At 38.2% G+C, this 26,296-nt stretch overlaps 1 protein-coding gene across 2 annotated transcripts in view; it reads left to right on the forward strand.

Moving 5' to 3' along the window:
* Window positions 1-7,216: 7,216 nt before the first annotated feature.
* The window catches only part of LOC122792251 (solute carrier family 22 member 13-like), a 542,188-nt gene continuing 523,108 nt past the window's right edge, over window positions 7,217-26,296 (forward strand). Inside the window, exon 1 of one of the 2 annotated variants that reach the window (XM_044060001.1) lies at window positions 7,217-8,043. In XM_044060001.1, coding sequence (XP_043915936.1) covers window positions 7,669-8,043 — 375 coding nt within the window. In that variant the 5' untranslated portion in view covers window positions 7,217-7,668. The remainder of the gene's footprint in view (window positions 8,044-26,296) is intronic. The other variant, XM_044060002.1, reaches the window with a different exon arrangement.

Here is a 26,296-nt window from a genome sequence, read left to right on the forward strand (position 1 = left end):
TCTGTCCTTAGGCAAGGAATGATAGGAATCATTGTTTCCAGGTCCTGAGAATGATGACACCAGAGACATTTTAAGTGCCATTGAAGTTTCCTCATATGCAATCTTGCATATGGAATTAGTAGAATGCAAGAAGCCATGAACCCTAGGACTTGCAGTATTTTTCTTGCAGATAGCTGGGTTTGGGTGGCCAGTAGATGGAAGTAGTTTGTCAAATAAATCTGTTTTACTAGAGTGAGGAATGCCATCTGGGAAGTTGTGCTCAAGCTTGCTCCCAAGAATACAATCGTTTGGCTGGGTACCAGATGTGATTTCTTTTCGTTGATGGTATACCCAAGAGAAGTTAGAAGTCTCTTTACAAATGTCAAGTGCTGAAGTAGCAATTCCTGACTGTCCACCTGTATCAAGCAATTGTCCAAGTATAGGTAAATTTGAATATTTCTCTGCCTGCAATATGCAATGGCTGGAGCTAGGCATTTTGTGAATACCCTGGGTGCAGTAGATAAGACAAAGGGAAGTGCATTGAACTGGTAGTGCATAAAGCCTGCTCTGAAACGTAGATATTTCCTGCAAGATTCCCTTATGGGGATATGCAGATAAGCCTCTTTTAAGTCTAGGGTGGCTAGCCAGGAGTCCTTGGCTAGCACAGGAAGCAGCTGTTGGAGCGTAAGCATTTTGAATCTTAGAACCACTAGGAAGGTGTTGAGAATAAACAGATCCAGGACAGGGAGCCAAGAGTTTTCTTTTCTGGGTACCAGAAACAGTCTGGAATAAAAACCTTGTCCTCTTTGCTCTGCTGGGACAGGCTGAATAGCCTTGATACTGAGAAGAGAAAGTACTTGCTTTTGGGCCACTGGCCACTGGTTTGGGGGGAGGTCTGGCCATCTGTTTGGGGTTGGCAGTGAGTGGAAGTTGAATCTGTATCCTTGAAATACAGTGTTCAAGACCCATCTGTCCTGGGTAATGTACTCCAAGTTTTTTGCATGCAGGGCTAGTTTTCCTCCTAAGGGTACAAGTACTTGGGCAAGGCTGGGAAGGATGAAGGACAAGTCATTGTGAACTTTTTCCATAGGATGGTGGTTTACTACTCCCTGATTTTGAGGTGGGAGCACTCCATTGTTTAGATCTGAGACTGTAGTCTTGGTGGGCTGCTGCCCCTGGGTTTGGACTCAGAAGGTCTGGGAGGGACTGGGAAAGACCAGTTTTTAGAAGGCCAATGCCTACTGAATCTAGGTGGCTGTACCTGTAGGAAATCTTTAACAGTTTGCATAGATTTAGCTTTTTCCTCCATCTTTTTGAGAACTTCTTCTGCTTTAGTGCCAAACAGACATTCTTGGTTTAATGGAGCATCTAGTGATTCTGCTTTGACATGGTTTGGCAAGATTTGTTCCTTAAGCCAAGCATGCCTTCTAAGAACAGACCCAGTGACAGCAGCCCTGCTTCTAAGGCATCAAAACCACATTGCAAAGTATGTTGTCCAACTTGGTTAACAGAATGCATTAACTCTTGTAAATCTTTATGTTCTGCACAATCAGGAATCAACATCATTTTTTGTTTAATTCGTTCCATAATATGTTGCTGATACTTTAACATGTGAAACTGGCAATTTAAAGCCCTGATGGCAAGAGTAGCAGAGGTGTATACCTTCTTACCCCATCTGTTCAAAGCCCTAGAATCCCTGTTCGAAGGGGTAGAGTTTTTGGCTGTGGTAGCATTAATGCCTTTAGGTCCCTGGGAAATGGTCTCTGGATCCACAGTAGGATTCTTAAATAGGAATTTGTGAGAGTCAGGTACTCTGTAGTACCTGTCAGGTTTCCTGGGAGCTGGTGGCAAAGTATCGGGGTAAGACTGCATTCCATGAAGACATCATCTACAATTTCCAGAACAGGAGGGATAGCTAGAGGTCTGTGCTGAGGCAAGTTTAAAAATTCCCTGCGTCTCTTTTTAAACTGTGGGTAGTTCTGGCACTCCCAGTGGAAATGCTCTCTGAGGGTATGCAGGGTTTCACTGAAAGAAAAATCCTCTGGTGGGGAAGCAAAGGGAATGGAATCCTCTGCATCAGAATCCTCATAAGTAGATAATGGTATGTCCTGGTAATCAGAAGGGTCAGAGTCATCGGACTCATGATCTGAAGAATCAGAAGGAAAATCAGTTCTTGGTCTTTTAGAGAGGGAAGGTTGGCTTCCCCTAATTAAGGTAATAAGGTCTTCAGCCATTCTAAGCATTGTTTCTGTGGCATGGGGCCCTGAGAATGCACTTTGGTTGTCGGTTTCCTAGGCGTAGTGTGAACTCTGGGCCTGAGAAATTCTGTATTTTGGTTTGAAACAAAGTAGTCAGTTTAATGTGAACATCAGAAGGCCTGAATATACCCTCAGAAGCCAGTGCCTGCATAGCGGCTCCTGACCCATCCAAGGTAGAGACATCCACAGGTTCCATAGTCAAAGAAGCATCTTGCAGCATACCGGACTCCGAATGGGTCTCAGTAGAGGCCTGCGAATCTGTAGAAGTGGATATCAGGGGCTGCGAATGCGCCTCACTGAGTACCGGCGGACTGGCAACTAGCTTAACGGAAGTGTCGTTGGCAGTTTTGGATCTATGCGGTCTGTCTCTGTCTTTCTCCTTACGTTTTTTCGGAAGAACGGTAGTCGGATGGCTTATTGAAGCCATTTTGGAATACAGAGAACGAGAACGAAAGAATTTAGCAACAAAAATAGCCTGACGACGAATAGTTCGGTCTTTGAACAGGGCACAAAACTGACTGCGAGGAACGTCGTGTTCTGGGCCTAAACAGGTGATGCATTAAGAATGAAAATTTCTGTGAGGTATTTGCTTTCCACAGGCAAGACAGCTATTATTTTTTTCTGGCATCGGTTAGAGCAAGAAAAAAGGATCCCCCAATGGGGTACTTATCTTTTAGAAGACTACAGGTCTGAAACTCGAAAAATTTAAATTTCAGGAGGCTGCCGACCGGCACTTGTGAACTGCTTCTGCTTCTGGCTCAGCTTGGCAAGAAAAGTTGATGTAATGGCATCGGCTGCATGTTTTATACCCCTGACGACCAGTCGTCATGGAAGAAGCAACAGCATCCGACGCAGAAATCCCAAGACTTTGGTATTCGGGCCAACTGAGGGCTACCTGCAGGCAGATAACCCAAGTATGATGACTGCAACAGTGAAACCATAAGAACATCTAAAGCATAAACAGTGTATTAAGTAATAATGGGAGTTCAACTGTATGGTGTTTCTGTGGCAGTTAAAAAGTACCTATCACAAATACAAATCCAGTAACATTTCAGCAATTTGCTGGCTACTCTTTAACAAATAAGGAAGTTTTACTGGGGAAGTTTTGCAGCATTTATATGAACTGTGTTTATGAAAAAGGAATCCGAGCAGATGTTAGTCTTTGCAATAAAAGAAAGAAAGTGATGATTGTAAATCTGACAGCTTTTAAATGACATAATCTTAACAAGCTGTTAAAGGCAATTCAGTTTATAGTATATTGCAGCATAAAAAATGTTTCTTATATAAACCCGATGCTTCTTGCATTGGCGAAATGTTCTGTATTTGAAGTTAATCAAAATCACTGTATTTTATTACTTTCTAAAGAGTATGGTATTGCTCCTGCAATGTTACTTTGGTAGAAACTATACAGGCAAAGGCTATTTGTGTGTGTTTGTGTGTCAATTTTGTTTTGAAATAAAAGCAAAATAAAAGAAATTTACAGTTTGTAAAACCACAGGCAGTGGAAATTTAAACAGCTCTAAATCTGATTAGATGCTGTCTTTTGCATAGTATATGAGAATCTTAAATACAAATATATATATTATGAGTAGTGAATTATTAATCTTGAGGAACTGATGGACCTGCAAGAATGCTTGACTTGTGTCCATATGGAGACTCATTTCATGAATAAAAAAATGGTTATTTCTGGCAGTTAAAGGTAAGTTGGAAAAGAAATGTAGATCATTCTGGTTTTCTGGTTAGCAGGTCTTAAAAAGAGCCATTATTCAAACATTTAACGGTGCCATGGATTTATGACAGTGCCGTTCTTGTTGCTCTTAAGAGTTGCCACCTGTCTGTTTTTTTTCCCCAGATTGTCTAGAAATCAAATGTTTTGTCCAGTTGTCTGTCTTTTATTTTAGGAATCCAGAATTTTATGCTGAGTAATGCCATTTGTTGTACTCCCAGCCTTGCTTGCAGCTCATTGGCTGAACTTTGCTTGACAGTTCAAGACAAGAACCACTCAGGAGCATGGAGACTGAGAGTGAGAATGAGAACGAGAATCTCATGTGTGAGATCTCAGTAATTAAAGCTTGCACAACATTGTCTGGCACCATTTATGTGCGATTTCAAACAAAGTGATTATACTGCCTGTGTTTTTGAGTAATTTAGGTGGGAAGAAAGTCTGTAGTGTTGTCAGGTCTGTCAGACTCACAGATGAGTGAGTAGGTGTTAGAGCAATTGCCTGGTGACTGTATTTATTATGCACAGTGGTGTTAGTTTTGTTCCTAATGACAGCTTATAGCAACAGTTAATCTTCCTAAATTGTAATTTTTTTTTTTAAATTTTGAATTCACAGCACAGGCCACAGGGGCAAGCGGTAGTTAACTTGGAAAATTCAAATTAAAGTAGCACTTTGTTGCCATTGTTGTGAGTTAGTACAGTGCTACTGTACTGTTATCAGAACCTAAGCTCCCCATAATCAGATATCTCCAAAAGCACTCTGGGTTGTGCTAACTTGGCAATAAAAATTTCATTGTAAAATGTGGTTTGCTACTATTTTTTAGTCTTTAGCTGCACTGATTGTTTGTGAGCTATATTTGCAATAAAAACACAGCCATCACACTTCATTAAGAACATCTCTACTACTAACTATTTTTAATTCATCTAACTATTTTGATTTATTACAAATGTACTGTAAATGAGTACTATAATTTAGTAGGGGGCATGCATGCCTTGTAGTTTATTGCCACTGATGTATTCTTTTTATATAATCATTTTAGTGGGCACTGATATAGGTTGTACTCGAGTTGTCCATTAATTGAAATAAAAAAATGCTTAGTTAGTCCTCTACTTTGTGCATGCATTTTAAAAATAATACATGGTTGTCCTGCATATTTCTACACTTTAGTTGTTACCTTAGTTTGTTATTGTTTAGATAACAGTTGCATGCAACACTAGCAGTGTGGTTTAATACCATAGAAAGTGAAAAGTTTTACAAATAAGCTATTAGTACAAACTTTGAATGCATTCAGTTGTACACATTCCAAAATGCAACACAACCATTCCATTATATTGCTAATTCTGTCACAGACTAGGGGCTGAGCTAGATCAGTGCACACCTTAGCCCATACTAGTCTGGATGGCTATGTATGGCAGCCAGATGGCATTTCTTAAGGAAAAAAGAGCACTGAGCTGGAAGGGGACGGGGGAGGGGGTTGTAGATGGATGGGGGTTGGAGAAAGTATGGTTAGGAGAAGGACAGGCGGCAGGCACAGGACAGGTCAGTGAGGGAGTGGGTGGTCTGGACTCTTGAGGAGAAAGGAGGCATAAGACAAATGATACTTTAGATACTTTCCTTGATTCATTGTACATTTGCTGGTGCATATAATACCTTCATGTGGCTGGAAGTCAAGATTGTTGATTGTTGATTTTGGGTGTGGTTTAATAAATGAGGTGGGGGTTACCCCACAGGAAGGGGGTGGGGTCAAATCACAGAGGAGGCAGGGCTTGCTTGTCAGAAAATGGCACGATGGAAAAGTGGCAGCTATAGTTGCTCTAGTAAAAGTAATCATGAAAAGCAATAAACATTGTGAGTGTTAGTGGATGAGAAAAAGAGAGACAGAGAGAGACCAAAAAAAGAGGAAGATTGAAACAGAGATCACCTTTAAAATGTAGTATTAAAATATTGCTGCATATCTTTTGTATTTTGTTGTTTAGCAAGAAGAAATGTAGGATGCATGGAAAGAAGTTCAGCTAAATGTTGCTGTTGTGTCTTTCGGCTTTTCCCGGTTAGGGGTCGCCACAGCGGAACTCCGGTCCTTGTAAATGTAATGTTAAAATACATATATTTTTTAATGGAAGTACATCTTAACTTGTCCAGGACTACAGGGGAGGGAAGAGATGAGGGTTTTTACCCCTCCTAGTCTTATCTGTCAGGGATAGGAACTTAGGTATAGAGAGTGAGAGTCAAACTTCCCCAGCCTGGTAAATAGTCCTATGTCCCAGTCATTCTCCATCTATAGAGCTTTATCAGCCCATTCTCCCATGAAATCCAAGTTGGACAGTAACGTGCTGGCCAGTCTGGTCATCCTGTAGACTTTCCAAACTCACATTCTTGCAGGTGACTTGCAAGCTCCCCTCTTGCCACCACTCAGAGAAGGGCATGTCACACTACCACACATGCATCCTGCCAGATTTTTTTCCCCTTAGTGTAATGTGTCACCAGAAAAGGAATACAACTTATTGGATGCAGTGTAAGATATCTCCATAAACCAATGCATAGCATCTAGAATATGTTCCTTAAGTGCCAAATGTCCATAAGGAAAAAATATTACAGGAAAATTATTGAATAGCACACTGGGAATGATCTATTCCCTTTAGCTGGTAGTGGTGTTCTGCAGCATAATTAACCAAAAACAGATCGAAAATGTAAGTGACAGGGATACTGAGACCAGTTCAGGGCAATTGCAGACAGTAGCATAGGAGATAAGAAAGTCAAACAAGGTAATTCATTTAAACAGAGGCAAAGCAAACAGAAGATTAAACAACCTGCCATGGCAGGCAGAATAATGTGAAACAGGAGCAGTTATAAAATTCTAGATATTAGCTACATTAGTTCTTACCTGTAGTTTTCTCAGTCAGCTATGACTTACCTTGGTAAAATAGCCTCAGTCTGCCTGTTTAAACATTTTTTGACATCTGAATAGAAATTATTTTCTTAACAGGCACATAAAATAATAATGCATTTTTGACAAACTATAACGTCTACTACAAAGACTGAATTTCAGCTCCAAACAGGTCTAAATCAGGCAAGGATTCCTATCATTTTAGTACATGGATAATATGTCATATATTTTTTCCTAACTTCTGCAAAAGTTATTTCCTAGTCTTTGCAGTTACTCGCCACTGCATGATAATTCTAGAGTCCGAGTTACTAGGATTATGAGATCTGGGTCATGTTTTCTGTGTATCACAGCACATTTGACTTTATAAGGCCAATGTTTTTTAAGGTGTGCTCACTCCTCGAACTTTGAGCTGGCACCAAAGACAACGTTCCCAGTAACTACCACACACAAGCAAGACAGAACTATGGAATGCACAAAGAAGCATAAATGATGGGTGACACTGCCTTTTGGATACTGAAATATTCTTTATAGTCCACAAAGCTTTAGCAGACATTTCTCATGGACTGAACTTCTGGGGCAAGTGTTGAGATAAGAATTTCAACAAGGATCTACCAAAAAATTGCAAATGCTTTTTAATATTCCATATCAAGCTATAATTTCCTTTGTTCTACTTATCATACAGTGCTGCTTTCAGAAACCTGTAAGTTGTATGAATAAGCACAGTACAGATTAAGTGGGTAATCAATCAGTCTTCAATAATTATTTCTTCCTCTAGGACTGCTTTTGTGTTTTTTTAAGCTTATTTGGAACATCTGAAACTAAAGATGCACTTTGACGACATTCTTGTTGAAATAGGGGAGTTCGGGAAGTATCAGATAATATTGTTAATATGGATCTCAATACCAGAGTTCTTTCTTGCATTTCACATGTTAGCCACCGTTTTCACTGGAGCCACGCCATTTTTCCAGTGCCACCACATTTGGGAAAACAATGACCTGGGGCTATCTAACTTCACCACTGATGTGCTGCGGAACCTCAGCTCGGAGCTGGATGCTTGCTCTACATTTGACATCAGTAACTTACGACATGCAGGGCATAATGCTGCAGATTTTGAAACCATAAAGAGAAACCTGACAACAGTTGCCTGTGCAAAGTGGAACTATGCCACCGATATATTTGAAAATACAGTAGTCACTGAGGTAGGACTCGATAATATTTTGTCATCTAATGAAGATTATAACAAACTTTACCCGTATCTTTATTCAGAGATAAAAATGTCCCTATTAATGTTTTTATTTTATCCACAGTTCCCTTGTCTATGTTTATATGCTGGCATATATAAACCAAGAAGATTGTAGTTGTTACTAGCACTGGAAATATCACTGTCTTCACACTACAAATGCTTTAATTGTTATTCCACACAGAGCCTGTTCAAATGGCAGTGCATCTTTAAAGGTTTTATAGTGTCTGCTCTTACAATGCAGGTTGCAATGAAGTCCGGGTTCTCTATGCCAAAAAAGTTATCAATGCTTCTGACAGTAATGGGTGTGAATGTTTTTTATTAAATTCATATCAGGTATACTGTGAAGAATCACATAACCATTTTTCCAGGCTTACATTAATTCCGAAATGGTGAAAAGAAGTCTGTTAGTAAAGAAGCTAGGCTTCTCCATTAGTTTATTGGACAAGTCTGGAAAAAAAACACAGCAGAACTGACAGCAGGAAATAGTCCAATTGCTTATCTAGCCTCCCATTCCTATATAATCCTCCAGTGCTGATCTTATTTACTTCAGTTCTCATTTATGTCCCCCTACGTTCATCATGGCACTGTATCAGTCACTTTAGTTTAAATGTAGCCAGTGTTTCAAAAGGATATACTTTCCCTGCCAATTTCTTCCTCTTAAGTGCACCTGATGTTTAAGAAAGCAAAGACAGTTCCCTGAAAATGACATAAAGCACCTGTAGTGAACTATGTAAGTTATCGTTACAAGAGTATGTTGCTACTTACCCTGTGCAGCTTTACACTGCACATTTAATGTTGCAGTGAGTTTCACCATAACTTTTTGTATTGCATGAGCCAGCAGGGAACTTTTCAGGGGTTCCCCTTTTATTCACTCTGGTGTGACCATGGAGTCAGTGTATATAGTTTTAGGGGGCATGGGGGCTGCCCCCTCATTGGGGACTTCCCCCTTCAAAATTGTTTTGTGTTTTTTATGGTTTATTGACTCACTGTTGTCAGCATGTAATTCGTGGTAAATGATGAGCTGAAAAAAGGTGCTTCACATTTGTGTAGATAAACTGATGTCAGATACAGAAGGGCCTGGATTAGTCGAGAGTATATTACCCAGAAATCTGAGGAATACAGAAAAAGTGATAACTGTTATCTAACCTTTGAGTTATAAACTGTTGCTAAATGCCTAACCTCAGTATTCTAAACCTGATGATGTAGTTTGTTGAGGCATACTGTAATTTAAAACTACCAAGTTTATAGGGTAAAATTAGACGTCTACAATCTGGACTCAGTCCTATCTGCTGTGCCTCTAATTTTTCAGACCCCTTTTCCAAACAAGTACTACTGGAAAAATTCACCCTTTATAGATAACAGCTCCAGCACTTTCACATAAAGATGCTAAATATTTACCTTTTAAGTAAAACAGCTATACACTCTTCATATTTAGAACTTACAGCTACAGCTCCTAAGCATTTCCAGTCAATTTCTTGCTATTTTGTTTTCTGAAATGTGAGCTGCCATTTATCCAAAAGCAAATAATACAGTAGCAGTTACAGTTAAAGCTTCAGTTTACACAAAGACCTGTTGAAGTGCTCACCATTTCTACAGTACAACTCCTTATGGTACTTGAATGAGAATCCCTGTTAACGTCTTGCTGACTTTGTGATCCTACATATGACACCACTCCCTACACACACACACACACACACACACACACACACACACACACACACACACACACACACACACACACACACACACACACACACACACACTTTGTATATATTTACCATCGCCTTCTAGTAGTTTTAGACTCAACAGGTTAATTGAAGGTTAGATGCCCATCACCTATTCAACTACACACTGCCAAATACATGACTCTAGTATTTCCAACATAAAAGCAAGGGTGATGAGCCCATATATTTTCATAATTAGGCTTGGAATGTCAAACACTTCTGTTATTGGGCTCCTAAAAGAATTGGTAATTCTCATGTAAAATAAGAATGCATATTAAGGGATGCATATGTTCAGAGAGATCATTGAAGCCATACCTCCGATTTAATAGTCTGAATAAATGAAATCCTAAAAAAAGAAGTAGAGCGGCAAGAAAACAAAGGGCATGTAAGTATGCATTTGAAATTAACTGAACAGAGAATGCATGAGTTTTCACTTCACATATACAGATATTAAGTACTGTACTCTAGGTAGAACATAATCTGAGAATGTTCTTGGCTGTCTGTGAAATGGATTAAAATTTTACAATTACAGTCAGTGCTTTCAGTTTTAAGCAAACTTGCTTGTAGGAACTTGCCCTCACGCTTGGAGAAATACACTTAATAATCTAAATACATGTAATTTCCACATTTTGTTATGCCAGTACCATATTGCTTTTTGTTTACATTGTTTGAAAGGCACTTTGGTGCTTTAATGCATTTACTTGCCAGATGCAACAACACGTGATCTACTCACACCACTCTGTCTTCTGTCCACTTGTCAACTTTACATAGTAGCAGGTTATTAATGACATTTAAATACAAAATGGAAGGTACCATAGATGATGCCAGTACAGACAACACAGACAGGCAGAAGAAATAAAGAAGATGGTTCCAAATGGCAAACATTATTCTGTTTACATTTTTGATTGATATTAAATGAAGAGAAGAAGTAACTGTTATGAACTTTCGTAAAGATTTCTGAGTCTCTTCCTTTGGACAGCCTTCTTAAGTCTCTGTCATTTTCCATTGTTGTTGCTCTTGTCTAGTCCTAGGACTTCTGAATTTTCCTTACCCTATACACTCAGTTCTCTGCTGGGCCTCTTGCGTTAGCATTTTCCCAACCTTCAGGAAGATGTCACGCTTCTCAGATTTTCTTCTTGCCTACTTTTGGTTATTAGTTACAAAATACTCTTGCTCTATACTGCCCTTGTTTACTGCTTTGCCAGTCAAGGCCTTCTTTTGACTCTCATATTTTCCAGTTTTGCTTCTGTAAACTGTTAATCTACCACCACTTCCCAACATCCAGTAGTATATTCAAATGTCTTATTTCACCTTTCATTTTTTTACAGTTACTGCATAGTGCTGCTTTTATTTGCCTCATACTTAAGTCATAAGTTCCAGTATCATTATGTAGTAAAGCAATAGTTTATACTTTCTCCCCTTTGTTTATATATTTCAGGGTTATAAATGCTAACCCAAATGAGCTCAGAAGGTATTTCCTAAATCAAAGTTTTTAGTTCTGATTCAGTCTAACACGGGTCATAATGATAGACACAAAGCCCCTGCCATATCTATGATAAAGTAAGAAATAATGGGGTTGGGATTTATGACAGAAAGCTTCCAGTTTATTAATTTGCAGATAAAATAATGGTGTAGCATATAAGGTAAAAGAAAGAGATATTATTTCACAGAAGGGGTGGTGGCTACATGGAATACACAATCAGGCATGGTGGTATAGATGAATGCAATGCAGAAGTTCATGAGAATATGGGAAAATCATGGGAAACTCATAGAGAGCAAGGTGACATTAAATAGTAATATGATCTGTAGATTTACAGTAATTAGGGGGTGGAACAAGCAGTCATTTTCCACCTTACAGTTTCAAGTAATCTTGGAGGTCATTAATTTTCAGTAAGCTGCATGGCCTCATTGCACTAGCTGTGGTCATTTCTTGAAGAACTTGATCTGAATTTAGGACTTGCTATTAAAGCAAATCATGCTGGTTTACTGGGCATATAAACAGATCTCAACATGTCGTGTAATGTCTAATTGTGGATTTAGAAAAAAAATCTGGAGAAAAGAGCACAGATGGTGTGCGTTTGTAGAATGGTGTGCTTACAATGTCTGTTGTGAGTCAGAGCTTCATTATGATTCATTAAAGTAATATACCCTTAAAAGAAAGCATTTTTACATTTTATTTTTATTTATTTGATTGCCTTAAATGGGTAAATGACCAGAGCTCATTTCCATTGAGCCTGAGAGAAATGTTTAGTTAGTTACAGAATAGTTAACAGACAACAGAGACAGGAACATATAATCAGTCTCAGGCACTGACTGACTGCTCATCTATAGACATAAGAAAAATACACAACACAAGACAAAACTGTAGCAATTAACGTGATACAAGTAATAATCTGATACTGTAAAGCAGAAGAGAATCTGCCTTTTCAAGTTTTCCTTGTTTATTCATAGGTAAGTACTAGGCTAGCTACCCTTATGGACCATTTGAAGCCTAGCCAATTTCCCTTAATTAGAATCAAACCTTGTACTGCTTGTCCATGAAGTAAACTCCTTGACCATTTATGCCAACCCCCAATCCCAGTTGTCAACCTCCAATCCATTCTGGATTAAGTCTTATAACATGGAAGGCAGTAAGGATGAATGACATAGTGTCACGTTGCATCTACAAGAACTTCTCTTTCAGCTTAGTCATTCAGGATTTGTGGGCCACATTTCCTAAATATTGTTAGAGTTTTCATGTATGTGTCCATACTTTATTCCACTCAAGTCTGTGAAACTTTTCTTTTTCCCCAGAACACATTTTTCCTTGGATGAGCAGAGGAAAATGGTGCAGGCTTTTACCTAGTTAAATATCTTTCTTCCTAGCATCCCCTTCATCGGATGATAACACAAACATCATAGGCCCCAGCAGATTCAATATCATTCCACAAAACATGGGCATACAGATTATCTTGCACAGTCTGTAGTTAAGCTATGATATTAAGACTCACCGTTTGACTCAAACAATGCAGCTGGAAATTTAAAGTGCTTGCAGAGAAATTGCATGGGTGTGCAAAATTAAAATGAATCAAAAAGTGCCAAAAAAAGAAACAAACAAAAAGAGTTTGCTGGAGTGCATAACAGTGTGAGACAAAGCAGAAATATGGTGGTATTAAAAGGTTATTGCAAAATGCATAGTCAGAATGGCACAATTGAAAACAAGAGTTTCAGATGAACAAACACTATTGTTGCTCAAAGTGTAGTTCTTAGCATAAAGGGAAAACTAGTTCTGCTGTGAATATAGAATTTAGAAATTGTGGTCTGCTGAACCATTCTTCTAAAATGACGAGTAAAGGAAAAAAGAATGTTAGAGAGTGGTATTCTAAATTACTGGCATAAATGCATGTGTTGACTTGAGTTGTGATGGATAATTTCCAGGTGCTAACACTAGCATGTGAAAGGGAGACTGCCTATGACTCTCCTGACCCTCCTGATTATGTTACTGCATTACATGAATTAACAAACCTATGGGATATGACTACTTCTATCAGAAAAGACCTAAGCAAATCAGATATGGAAGGCTTATTAAGATACCTAAAAGATATAAAGATCACACTAATTGTTACAATAGGAAAAACGGATAATTACAGCTGCTCTACATATATACGTGTATATAACAAATGCTGAAATAGTATGCAATGCCATAGAAAATGTTGGTACGTTTAGAAGTGTAAGCTGTACACTGCATGGCAAACCTAGACTTATTTTGATGTGATGCATGTAATATATAGCTTAAGAGGAGAGATCTGAATATATAATTAGGATAGCACACTCGACTTTGATGACAGAAGATCAGAAGGCTATGTTTTTATTCCCACACCATGTACTTGCATTCATTATCCAGTGGAGAGGGAGAGTATGCTGCATACGCCATGCTTCAGAAGAGATTTTAAACTGCAGTCTCATCTGCTTAAGTTGGTGGTAGTTCAGGTAAATATAAAATATTCCACATTTACTGAAAAGAGTAGGAACATTTCCTTGGTGTCTTGGCCACGTTTCCTACACTAAATATAAGTATTACTTTGGGTCTTCCATAAAAATAGGCCATACCTAGTAAGACTAACCCAGTCAACAAAAGAAAACCAGTCAAGTCAATAAATCAGTCAAGCACTCAATCAAAAAATCAATGATATAGCACCACTTTAAGCAGTAACTACTCATAATGCTAACCTGCATGCTGGATGCTGTATGGTCTTTCTTGTTTCTGCCACAGCTACCATTATATGATTTAGATATAGCCAGACTGCCTCCTGTGTGTCTTTCTTGTAGTATCTGCTATAAAGGCCTAGGCAGCAATGGAAGAATCTAGATAAGACACCTTCTAGTAATCCTAAAATTAGGTAATTAAATCGCTCATACTTTTCTTGCTTATCCAGATTTGTATTTATCTCTGCCGCTGACGTTGCATTTTTCTTAATGCATTTCCATGTTTGCTGGGGAACTTTGTTGTGCCTCCAGTTTCTAAGTTCAGTTTTATCTTACAACATTTAATTCACCATCAGTATTAAATGAGATAAATAATTTGTTACATCTCTGATACCACTTATTTAGCTGATAATAACATACCAGACTACCTCTGTCCGATCCATGCACCTTCGTTCATCTCACAGATTAACAGGAGCTCAATCAAGTTGCATAAGTTGCATTTAATTCTGCTTCTAAATACTGTATGAATATACAAGTTGGATGGCTTTAATGCTCTGTCATTCTGAGAATAAAGGCAAATAAAATATCACTAGGAAGATCTGCAAATGGCTTTTATGTTTTTTGCTTACTGACAATACCACAGCAGAGAAGCAAGCCTGAGCCACCCTCTTGCAACACTGTTCACTACTGCAAGACACATTTTCACTTGGAATAGTATTCCAAAAGCCTTAATCTAAGATACACTGATCTACTCATCTGTAAGGCTGCTTTGCAAGATAAAAATTATTCTTGTGTAACATGTTGTAGTTTAGACTTGATCTTGGCTCCATCTCCTGAAATTTCTCACATATCTCATGTTCTCAAGTCAGTGTTCCAGACTGAGAGTTATGAGGGAAATTATTGGTCATACCTCATAAAATGGAACAGTTTTAAATGTTTTCAAGACCCTTGGATACCTTCCAGAGACTTATCCATCCATCTATTCTTCAGTCTAGAGTGGACATAAATGTCACATGTGGATATGGCCGGCCTTAGGCATAGGCAAACTAGGCGACCGTCTAGGGCGCCATACAGGCCAGCCTTGGAAAGGGCGCTATTTTTAACTATTTACTTATTTTAATTGATAAAATTCTTCTCGCTCGGCTCCCTGTTTCGGAAGCCTGATCCATAGTGTGAGAGGGGTGAGCGCCCTCCCACTTACAGCTGCAGGTTGGCTCGGAAACTAAAAAAAAAAAAAAATTGCGGTACACGAGTCTGTTACCTTAAGGAGGAACATCAACATGCATGCGTCATGACGCCAGCATGGACACAATTACATTCATCAGGCCTGTGCGTAATTTAAACTAGCAGTTCTTTTAAGAAATACGCCAAGTCCGTGTGGAGCCATTTGGTTTAGAAAGAAGGTAAGTGTATGTGTGTTTCTGTTTAAGTGTAATTTAAGCCACTCACTTCTGTATGAGAGAAAGTGTGTGTGTATATGTATGGATTTTAAATTTAGCTATTCTGTTTGCATGAGAGATGGTGTGCGTGTGTGTTAATGTGTGAGAGTAGATGCGTGTACCTTCTGTGTTCATGTGGGTTTCCTCCCAGTGCTCTGGTTTCCTTCCATATTCCCAAGACATGCTGTAGGTGTAGCGGACATTCTAAATTGGCCCCAGGTGTGTGTGTGTGTGTGTGTGTGTGTGTGTGCGTGCGTGCGTGTGAGTGTGAGTGTGAGTGTGAGTGTGTGAGTGAGTGTGTGTGAGTGTGAGTGAGTGAGTGTGAGTGAGTGTGTGTGAGTGTGTGTGAGTGTGTGTGAGTGTGTGTGAGTGTGTGTGAGTGTGTGTGTGTGTGTGTATAATGTAAACTTAGTAGCTCCGTTTGTCTCTGAATGAGAGAGAAAAGTGCATGTCTGTGTTGTATGAGAGAGTAGAGTAGGACTGTGTGGAATTTAAACTAGTTGTTAGTTGCTGTATGAAAGAGAAGGTGTGTGTTTGTGTGTTGCTATGTGAGAGTAGGGGTGTGTGTGTGTGTGTTTAGCATACGTTTTCAAGTGTCTGGATTTAGCATTATAGTTTTTGTCTGTTTCTCATAAAGTCTGTGTTTTTCCGGCAAATCAGGGAGGACTGTAGTCACAAAATTATATGTATATGAGTTTTAAACTTTGCATCCTCCACAAAATACGTACTAATACAAATACTGTTCTTTTAACTTTCGAAGTTACAAAGAGCACTACTTCAAACTGTCCCTATTTTTAGCCATTGCATCCATGTTATTTTAGGCTTTGTGCAGATTGTTTGCACTAAGAGGTTGAGAAGTATGCATATGATCTTTCTGCTGTACAGATGTTTACAGAATGTCCAAATTCTTGCCTCATATTTTTGGCCTATTCCTCATAAAATGTGTGGTTTTCTGGAAAATCCCTAAAGACTGAAATAATTAAATGTCATACATTTGAGTTTCAGTCTTCATTTCCTTTAGACAATGCCTGCTAAGATAAATGCTGTTATTCTAGCAACGTTTTAAGTCTATAAGAGCAATATTTATAATCTGCCCTTTTGGAGCCTTTGCCCCCCAATATTTTAGGCTTTGTCCAGCTCTCTTTTGCTAAGAAGTTGAGAGTTATGAAGGCAGTGTATGTAACGCCCTAGTTGCCAATTATTTGCTGCATTTTAAGGTGAGGTAGTGTTACTGCATTCCTGAGTGTGTCTTCCTTTTCTTAAGATGCCTAGTGACTATGAACTTGTTGTTTTCTCAGTCATTCCCTATTGTAGTATCACCAGCTTACCAGTTTTATGTAACATAGGCAATTAATTCTTAAAGGGCAGCAAGCACTGAATTTGTAGATGAAACACTGAAATATAAAGCTGCTTGCCAGTAACAGCCTCTTCATTAGTTACGCATCTCTTTAATGTGGAATTATTCAGATGAAATTTATTTCTGCAGAGATTGTGCTTACTGACTTATACTGATGGATTGTAATGATAGAAGTCTTGAGTGGCCTTTATTCTGCAATGGGCAGTTATTTCATTATTGGGAAATGCGTTGTTTCATTGCTTACTGGAAAAATGTTCAAAACTACAAATTTAAAGCACAAAGCTACAAATTTAAAACGCACACTAACAAGTGGTGCCTTATTGTACAGGGAATTTGAAAACAGCGCTAGTACCATAATTGCCTTTGGTGCAGAAGGCTGTGGATTCTACTCCCCCACCATGTAGGTGAAGTGCTGATATTGCAGTACCCATATGATTGCCAATTATTTGGTGCATTACAAGGGAGGCTAGGGGTTCTCCACTCCTGAGTGTGTCCTCCTTTGTACGAGAAGCCTAGTAACTATGAACTTGTTGTCAGTTTTAGTCATTTCCTTTTGCAATATTACCAGTTTATCACAGTTGTAATTGTAATATAGGCAATTCTTCAAGGGCAACTTACACTGAATTTGTAGATGAAGCACTGAGATGTAAAGTTGTTTGCCACTAGCAACCTCTTCATTAGTTACATATTTCTTTAATGTGGAATTATTCAGATGATTTTACTTCTGCAAGATTGTGCATTGAATGATATTGGTGGATTGTAATGACAGGTCTAGCCTGTTATGGTTGAAAGTTTCTGAAATGAATAGTGTTATTGATTTTATACATCATTTCATTGCTTATTAAAAGTGTTAAACTGCAATTTAAAATACTTTCTAACAAGTGGCAGTGGTATTATACAAGGAGTATAATTTACTAGAATCAGGAAGGTGAATCAAAGAATGAATATATGCATGCATGGCCCTAAAAATGTGTGCAAGGAGTCTGTTTTGAAAACAGCCCAAAGATAAACTTAATGGCCAGATGGATTTTCTATGAATGTGAGTTTTCATTCCATTTCAATGGCAGAGAAGTTTAATGCTTACGCTAAGTCTGTTTTCATTGCGAGATTGTATTGATTTCAATGGCAGAGAAGTTTAATGCTTACGCTAAGTCTGTTTTCATTGCGAGATTGTATTGTTTAACAAATGGCTATCTGTGTTTGTGCTATTCTAGCTTAAGCTACTGTACAGAGGGAGGAGAGAGGATGCTATTCTACTTTCACTGAGCTGTAAGACTCGCTCGCCTACCCCAAAGTAAATTAAACTGTAAGTTAAGCAACCCTTTGAAACAAGGCACATGGTCTTCTATTTTTGAGGACATGACTTTTATAGTAAAATATGTATGAAGGAGCAACAGATAAAGCAGGTTTATTAAAGGAAAATTCCACCGTCCTTCACTTGCAGTTTAACTACATTATAAGGTATCTTTCTTTCTATGCATTTAAATAATTGAAGGAAAAGACTGAAGTGGCCTTCTTGGAGAGTGGCCTACATGTGGGTGTGGCTTATAGGGGGGTGTGCATTAGTATGGTGTGGGTGGGGCTTAAGGGGCGCTGGAGTACTACTTCGCCTAGGGCGCCATTTCAGCTAAGGCCGTCCCTGTGGAAGTGAACTCTACTGTTCAGACTAGGTTGTAATTCTGTAATTTATTGTATTCATACTTATTTCGGATAGGTGTTTCAAATTCAAAAAGAAATGTATGCTGATTTAAGTCATGTAGGCATTGTAAATCACATTTATGCAAACTTGCTATTTTTCTATCCCTTTCTTAATTTTCCTTTATCTTAATGCTTCTCCCACCCTCTGGCATTGCACTAACTGCTTACTAGTGTAGAACAACCACCTTCCTTTCTTCTTCTACAGAAGTTGCTCACATCCATTCAATCATTAATATCAACTGTTTTATAACTTTACATATTCATCATAAATCACACTGCTGCAGTAGTCTAAGATCTATGGATTATATCCTGCTAAGGATATAACAGCTGGACAGTCTTCCAAAGCCTTTGGCTCCTTCCACTTTTTTTAATTTCTCTAAGTCTTTTGGGTTTCTAATACCATGACGGGAATGGACCCCATTCCTAAGTCAAAGTATGATTAAAGTTCATGAAATTACTATTGTTTCACTCTTTGATGTTAGCCAAAAGTGCTCTTCGCAGCACCCACAATTTGTCCAGTAATGACTCCTTCTGCAATTTGTACGGTTGTTACATGAATTGGTAACATATCTAAATACGACTGTAAATTCTTTTTTATAAGACCAGTTGGTCCTACTACTATTGGAACTGTCAGGGTATCATTCTTCCACATGGCTCTCATTTCTGCCTGCAGATCAAGGTATTTTATGACTTTGTGTCTTTCTGTACCCAAGACAGTGTGGTCACTAGGTGTGGCAATTTTAATGATCAATGCTACTTTTGCCTTTTTTGCATCTGTCTTTTGAACTGTTGGTATTCAGTGATCCCATGTGATATAAACTCGATTATTTTCTATGATTCTTTGTTGCTCATGTTTCCAGTGTTTTTCAGCCACTTTGATACCATAATGTTTGCACAATCTCCAGTGTAACAGTCTCGCCACATAATTATGCCTTTCAGTATACAGTCCCTCTGCCATTAGTGTGTCACAACCAGCAACAAGGTGTGTGACTGCTTCCAATTCGGTTTTACAAAACCTACATATGTCTGTTTCTCCCACATGTTCAATGGACTCTGTAAACCAGCGTGTATGTAGCCCACTATCTTGGGCTGCCAATATTAACCTTTCATTTCTTGGTTTGAATTTGCCTCTTCTTATCCATTCCTGTATTTGTTCTTGATCAACATGAGGCTCCTTCCACACATGTATGCAGGCTGATGTTAGCTGAAGCTTCCAAGGTAGAAAACGGCAGCCTAGGTGTCAAAATACTTCAGTACATTCTTGCCACCCTTGTCAGAGTGCCTCCTGAAGTTCAAAGGATCAATGGTTAGCTCTATTCTTCTATTACTGGTCAGATAAATTCCCTTTAGGGATAACATACAACATATTTTTATTTTTTGTAGAAACTGTATCCGGTCTCTTATAATGGCTGTCTGGAAGTTTGTTTATAACTTTTACTGTTTATGCTTATTAGAGACACTATTTCAGGGAAAAGTGTACTGGTCTATTTTTCAGGAATTGTGTTTTTACTGGAGCTTGTGTCTTTGGTGAGAAGTGTGAGTATATTTTGCTCTTATGAATACTTCTTTGAGAACTTACCTGTTTACAAACTCCTTCTAACCAGTAAATGGGTTCAGTTTTGGCAGAACCATGGAACAATCTTTTGGTCCCACATTTCTACCTTCTCCCAGACCAAAGAAAAAAATACAAAAGGGCCTTTGCCAATTCACTGGGCTAAGTTAGTGCCCCACCTGTTGGTGGGTGACTGCATTGGCCATTACTGGTTCATCAGACCATTCACTTTATCTTTGTTGCCCTCTGGTGTAGTCCCTTCAACTCCTATAGACTGGGGGTTAGTCATTCAGGTGTCTTTACCAGGCATGGGAGACACACTTCATCAGTCTTGGGAGGTTTAGCAGGGAGTGTATACCTGTGTAGTCCGATAAACAGGCCTATTTCTCAGAATGAGGTACTGCCCTTGAGTTGTTCCCCTTCTTGGTGTGCTCCTAGAAAAAGGAAGAAAAGGAAGCAAAAAGTTAAATATTTATTTTCCTCTGACAATTTTTTCTGCTGATAACGGAGAGTTTATTACCATGGCTTAAAGTTTATTGCAGGCTTTAAACTCACTTGAGAATGACTGGAATTTTTGTGGAAAAAATAGGTCAGTTTCCTCAGGTTCTAAGCATTTTCTGTCCAATGAACACGTGTTTCTTCAGAATCTCCTTTTAATGTAGTTTTCCTTTTCTGAAACTGTTTACAGGATGAATAATTTGTTTCAATAGAAGCAGGCTGAAATCCCTTCTTCTTTGTAGAAATATTATATGTTACAAGTGGATGTATCACAACATATGCCTATATCTCCTATTTTGCCAGCCTTGGGGGATGTTTTTAGTATTGCCTGCAAAATACATGATACTCAACATGCAGACCCTAAAAAGGCAGACATACTTTATAAAGTTCCTCAGTCTTACAAGTATTTGTTCTTTTCATCTCAAGTCTGACCCTGCAGCTATTTCTCTGTGTACTCCATCTGCAACAAAGAATTGTGTTAATGCTAGTCTGTCACATTCAGATAAAGATGGAAAAGCTTTTTATAAGTTTGGGAAGATAATTTATTCTTCTGTCACTTTAGCCTACATAATTCTGTATTATCAGACATACATGTTAAAGTACTGGTTGGCTTGTTTTGACAATATGAGGAGCATCTCTGCCAGTTTTCCTTTTCCAGAAAGTAGGCCTTTTCTGACCTCTGTTATTGCTTCTGTTTCTAAGGTAAATAAACATTCTTTAAAATGCACATATTATTGTGCTGACTTTCTGCCAGGACAGCAGCAGCTTTAATTATGAGATGTTTTGCATGGGAACATACTCAGAAGTTTTCTGAAGCTGTGAAATCTGAAATCTTAAGTTCTCCTTTGGATAAGAGGGCTTTGTTTGGTCCTTTTGATACCCAAGTACTCACACAATTTGATGTAAGAGGGAAATTGATTTTGTGTGTGTGTGTGTGTGGGGGGGGGGGGAGCACACAGATTTTTCAACTCTCCTTCTCCAAGTTTACTAAATCTTCTGGTTCCTTTTTTCAAAAAGCAAAACAAGCAGGCTCAACAAATCTCTAGTAAATGGAATTTTATGAAAAAGTGGTAGAGGGGGTTCTAAAAAGGAAGGAACCTTCTAGAAAAAGGGCCAGTCAAGTAACTCAGAATGACTACTGCAGCATTCTCCCTCACCACACCTTCCTGTCACTTCCATAAATATGGTCCTGATTCTGTTGTCCCACCTTCCCCTTTGGCATCAGATTGTCCAAGCCAAATGGGTTCTGACAGTTATTCAGGAAGGTTAAAGATGGCAGTGGAAAAGCCTATCTTATTTTCAGGTAATCCTCCTCATCCTCCAAATTAGGCTTTTGTGTGTCCTTCTGCCATGAATCAAATGCCTTCCATAGGAGTCATAGAATCAGTACTCCCAGATCAGTTGGAAAAATGTTTTTATTCAATGATTTTTCTGGTACCAAAGAAGAATCCCTCTTAAAGACTATTCTTGAAATATCCTTCCTTAACCTGTCTGGAAAAGAACCAAAGCTCAAAATGTTGATGCAAAGTCTGTTGCCTCTCATTCCTCAATTGAATTTTTAGGTAACCTTAGAGAAAGATGCTTAGCATCACATTCTCATTGCCACAGATTTCAGAAGTTTTCTAAGGTTTTCTGTGTCTGGATTACATTTTAAATTCTCTGTAATACCCTTTGGGAGTTGACAAAGTGTCTAGCTCATGTTGTAGCCCATTGCAGACTGCACTGTATTCAAATTGTTCCTTGTTTAGATGACTTACTTATTTTGTAGAGTCTTTCAAGTGCCTGGAGTCTGTTACATGGTTAAGAAATCTCCTTATTAGTTTAGTATTCCAGCCCCGCATACAAAAATCCTCTTTGATTCTGTCTCAAAGGATTATGTTTCTAGAGCGCCTTCTGAATTCATTCATACAAATGCATTTCTTCCTCAGGAGAAAATGGATATTTATCTGGAAGTTTTCCTGAATTTCTAAAAACAGTTACCAACTTCAAACTAAAAAATATCAAATGAAAGCCTGGGAACATTCATAAAACCAGAAACTTTAATACAAACTAACAAAAACTAAGTGCTTTCTTCTGTAAAACAAAACAGGACCTCATCAGAATTAAACAACAAAAAGTGGTAGAGGGGGTTCTAAAAAGGAAGGAACCTTCTAGAAAAAGGGCCAGTCAAGTAACTCAGAATGACTACTGCAGCATTCTCCCTCACCACACCTTCCTGTCACTTCCATAAATATGGTCCTGATTCTGTTGTCCCACCTTCCCCTTTGGCATCAGATTGTCCAAGCCAAATGGGTTCTGACAGTTATTCAGGAAGGTTAAAGATGGCAGTGGAAAAGCCTATCTTATTTTCAGGTAATCCTCCTCATCCTCCAAATTAGGCTTTTGTGTGTCCTTCTGCCATGAATCAAATGCCTTCCATAGGAGTCATAGAATCAGTACTCCCAGATCAGTTGGAAAAATGTTTTATTCAATGATTTTTCTGGTACCAAAGAAGAATCCCTCTTAAAGACTATTCTTGAAATATCCTTCCTTAACCTGTCTGGAAAAGAACCAAAGCTCAAAATGTTGATGCAAAGTCTGTTGCCTCTCATTCCTCAATTGAATTTTTAGGTAACCTTAGAGAAAGATGCTTAGCATCACATTCTCATTGCCACAGATTTCAGAAGTTTTCTAAGGTTTTCTGTGTCTGGATTACATTTTAAATTCTCTGTAATACCCTTTGGGAGTTGACAAAGTGTCTAGCTCATGTTGTAGCCCATTGCAGACTGCACTGTATTCAAATTGTTCCTTGTTTAGATGACTTACTTATTTTGTAGAGTCTTTCAAGTGCCTGGAGTCTGTTACATGGTTAAGAAATCTCCTTATTAGTTTAGTATTCCAGCCCCGCATACAAAAATCCTCTTTGATTCTGTCTCAAAGGATTATGTTTCTAGAGCGCCTTCTGAATTCATTCATACAAATGCATTTCTTCCTCAGGAGAAAATGGATATTTATCTGGAAGTTTTCCTGAATTTCTAAAAACAGTTACCAACTTCAAACTAAAAAATATCAAATGAAAGCCTGGGAACATTCATAAAACCAGAAACTTTAATACAAACTAACAAAAACTAAGTGCTTTCTTCTGTAAAACAAAACAGGACCTCATCAGAATTAAACAACAAATGAAGTGCAAAATAAAACATCTGTCTACCATTCAGAAGCAGTCAGTTAATGAATGCAAAAATTCTTAAAGTAACACTTTCAAAACTATTACTATAGGTTACGTTCCTATATACAAACATATGAATGGTATTAAGAAGAAGAAAAAAATAATGTATTGTATAGGCACTCAATCATTTGTGTCAACTTCAAAAAGTATATTTTTTGGTCTTTGATAGAGTGTTGAAAACACAAGAGGTGGTGATAGTGATAATTCACTTAATTTTAAAGAATTGTGTTGGCAAGTTAGGTTAAATACAAATAATGAACCTCAGTTAAATAATTGTGTGTTTCTTTCTAGTGTAGTTAAATAGAGTGCATGTATAATATAATTTATGTATTATTTATTATTCAATGAACTGTTTTAACAGTATACAGCACTTTATGTTATATTAACTATTCCATTTTTATTTATGACTCTGTGATGATATTTACAGATTTTATTATTGTACAGAAATATTTTTGAATATGCTTACTTTAAGAATTTTTACAATGATTAACTGACAGCTTCTGACTGGTAAACAAATGTTTTATCTTGCAGTCAGTTGATTTGTTGTTTACCTCTAATGAAGTCCCATTTTATTCTACTATCAAAAGTGCTTAGATTTTTATGTAAATTTATATTAAAATGTAAGGTTTTATGAATGTTTCTGGGTGTTCATTATGTGTTTTTCAGTTTTTCATTTGTTAGTTTATTGGTTATTAGTCTCCAACTTCAGCCAGAAAGTATCTTAGGCTATTAGGGTCCATGGCATCTCTGATCCTTATGATTCCTCTTGCCAGGTTGCACATGAGAAAAAAAAAATGTTTTTTTAAAGACTTTTGACTCTACATTATCATCCATTGAAATTTCAGACTCCACTAGGCTTTGTGAAGAGAGAGTTGCATTACTGAAGAAATAAGGTACCTCTGAATCCAGGTCTTATATTCTTTCTCACATACCCTGCAAAATCTTTGACAACAGATGCGTCAGATTTTGCATGGGGTACTGTATCAATGGGGGTAAATATGTGGGGTCTTTGGAACAAACTTGACAGGTCAAACTTCATGAATGTAAAAGAGATGTTAGCTGTTATCCATGCTGCCAAATCTCTTTACCAACTGTGATCTCCAGGGTCTTTACAGGTGATTACAGACAGCACCACAGTAATGTGTTACATAAACAAACAGGGAGGTACCAGGTGAAGGTTGCTCTCTGCTCTCTGTGCAGGTTGGCTGTGGTGATTTGGGAGGTCACAGTTTAACACTGTTTAACCCATGAAGCTTCCTACATTCCATCAGAGCAAACTGTAGTGGCAGAAAAGCTGAGCAGGAGCATGACAGACTGTCATGAGTGGACATGAAGGCCTTCAGCAGTAGTTGTGGGGAACTCCTCAAGTAGATCTGTTTGCCTTCTTTCAAAATATACAATTCAATATATTCTGTTCCAGGATTCCTTGCAAATAAGCCCAGAAAACAGATTCTTTTCCGTTCCCATTGATGGGACTTTCCAATGATCTACATGGTCATTCTGAAGATTCAGAAGGGTGCTGCAAAAATCATTATGGTGACTCTCCTGCTCACCCAGGAAACACTGGTTCTCCTTTCTTATGGAATCAGGCAAGGGCATTTAATACAAGCTTCCTCACACAATGAATCTACTCACACAAGGCAGATGGAGTTTAATACACCCTAGTCTCAAACAACTACAACTGACTGCCTGGACAATTCAATTTTGTTATCTTTTAGGCACCTTTTTTTCTGAGAATGTACAGCCTGTATTAAAGGACACAAACCTGCTACTGTGAAATCTTTTATTAGTAAATGGAAGAGATTTGCTAGTTGGTGCCGCACTAAGATCGAGAACCCTGTTCCCCCTAGCTGTATCAGTGATTTTATAATATTTGTATGAGTTACTCTCCTTTGTCCTGTCTTTCTCTTTTATCAAGGTTCATCTTTCAGCCAGTTCAGCATGCCTGCCCATGGATCCTTCCTTTTCTTCTCAGTCATTGCTCAAGCTGTTTTTTTAAAGGGATTTTGCGTGTAAGGCCACCTAGAAAATAGGTAACATCTTGCTAGGATTTTAACTTTGTGCTGGAAAAGTTAACTTTGTCTCCATTTGAACCAGCTCATCCGGTTGACTTGTACTTCTTTACTTGGAAGACTGTGTTTCTTATTGCTCTGACATCTGCAAGAAGAGTATCTGAGTTGCAAGCTCTTATGGTAGGTGAACCCTGTTTGGTTTTCATTGAGATATGGTTACTTTAAGAACAAATACCTTATTCCTGCCTAAAGTGGTTTTGGGATTTACTTTGAATCAATCCACCAATTGCCCTTTATTCTTTATAGAACCTAAAAGACAGGGAAAAAGGATTCTGTATTCTCTGGATGTGCATAGGGAACTCGGATATTATTTTGACAGAACTAAATATTTTAGGAAAACTAAACAGTTGTTTATTTCCTATAATGGGAAGACAAAAGGGCAACCTGTGTCAAATGAGACTATTTGCAGATGTCTGTCTTTGCAATTACTGATTTGTGTTATTCCTACCATAGCAAAACACTTCCAGGAAGGCTCA

Source organism: Protopterus annectens, chromosome 1.part2 (genome assembly GCF_019279795.1).
Source record: "Protopterus annectens isolate FY-2018-M chromosome 1.part2, PAN1.0, whole genome shotgun sequence".
In the NCBI taxonomy this organism is placed as follows: Eukaryota; Metazoa; Chordata; order Ceratodontiformes; family Protopteridae; genus Protopterus; species Protopterus annectens.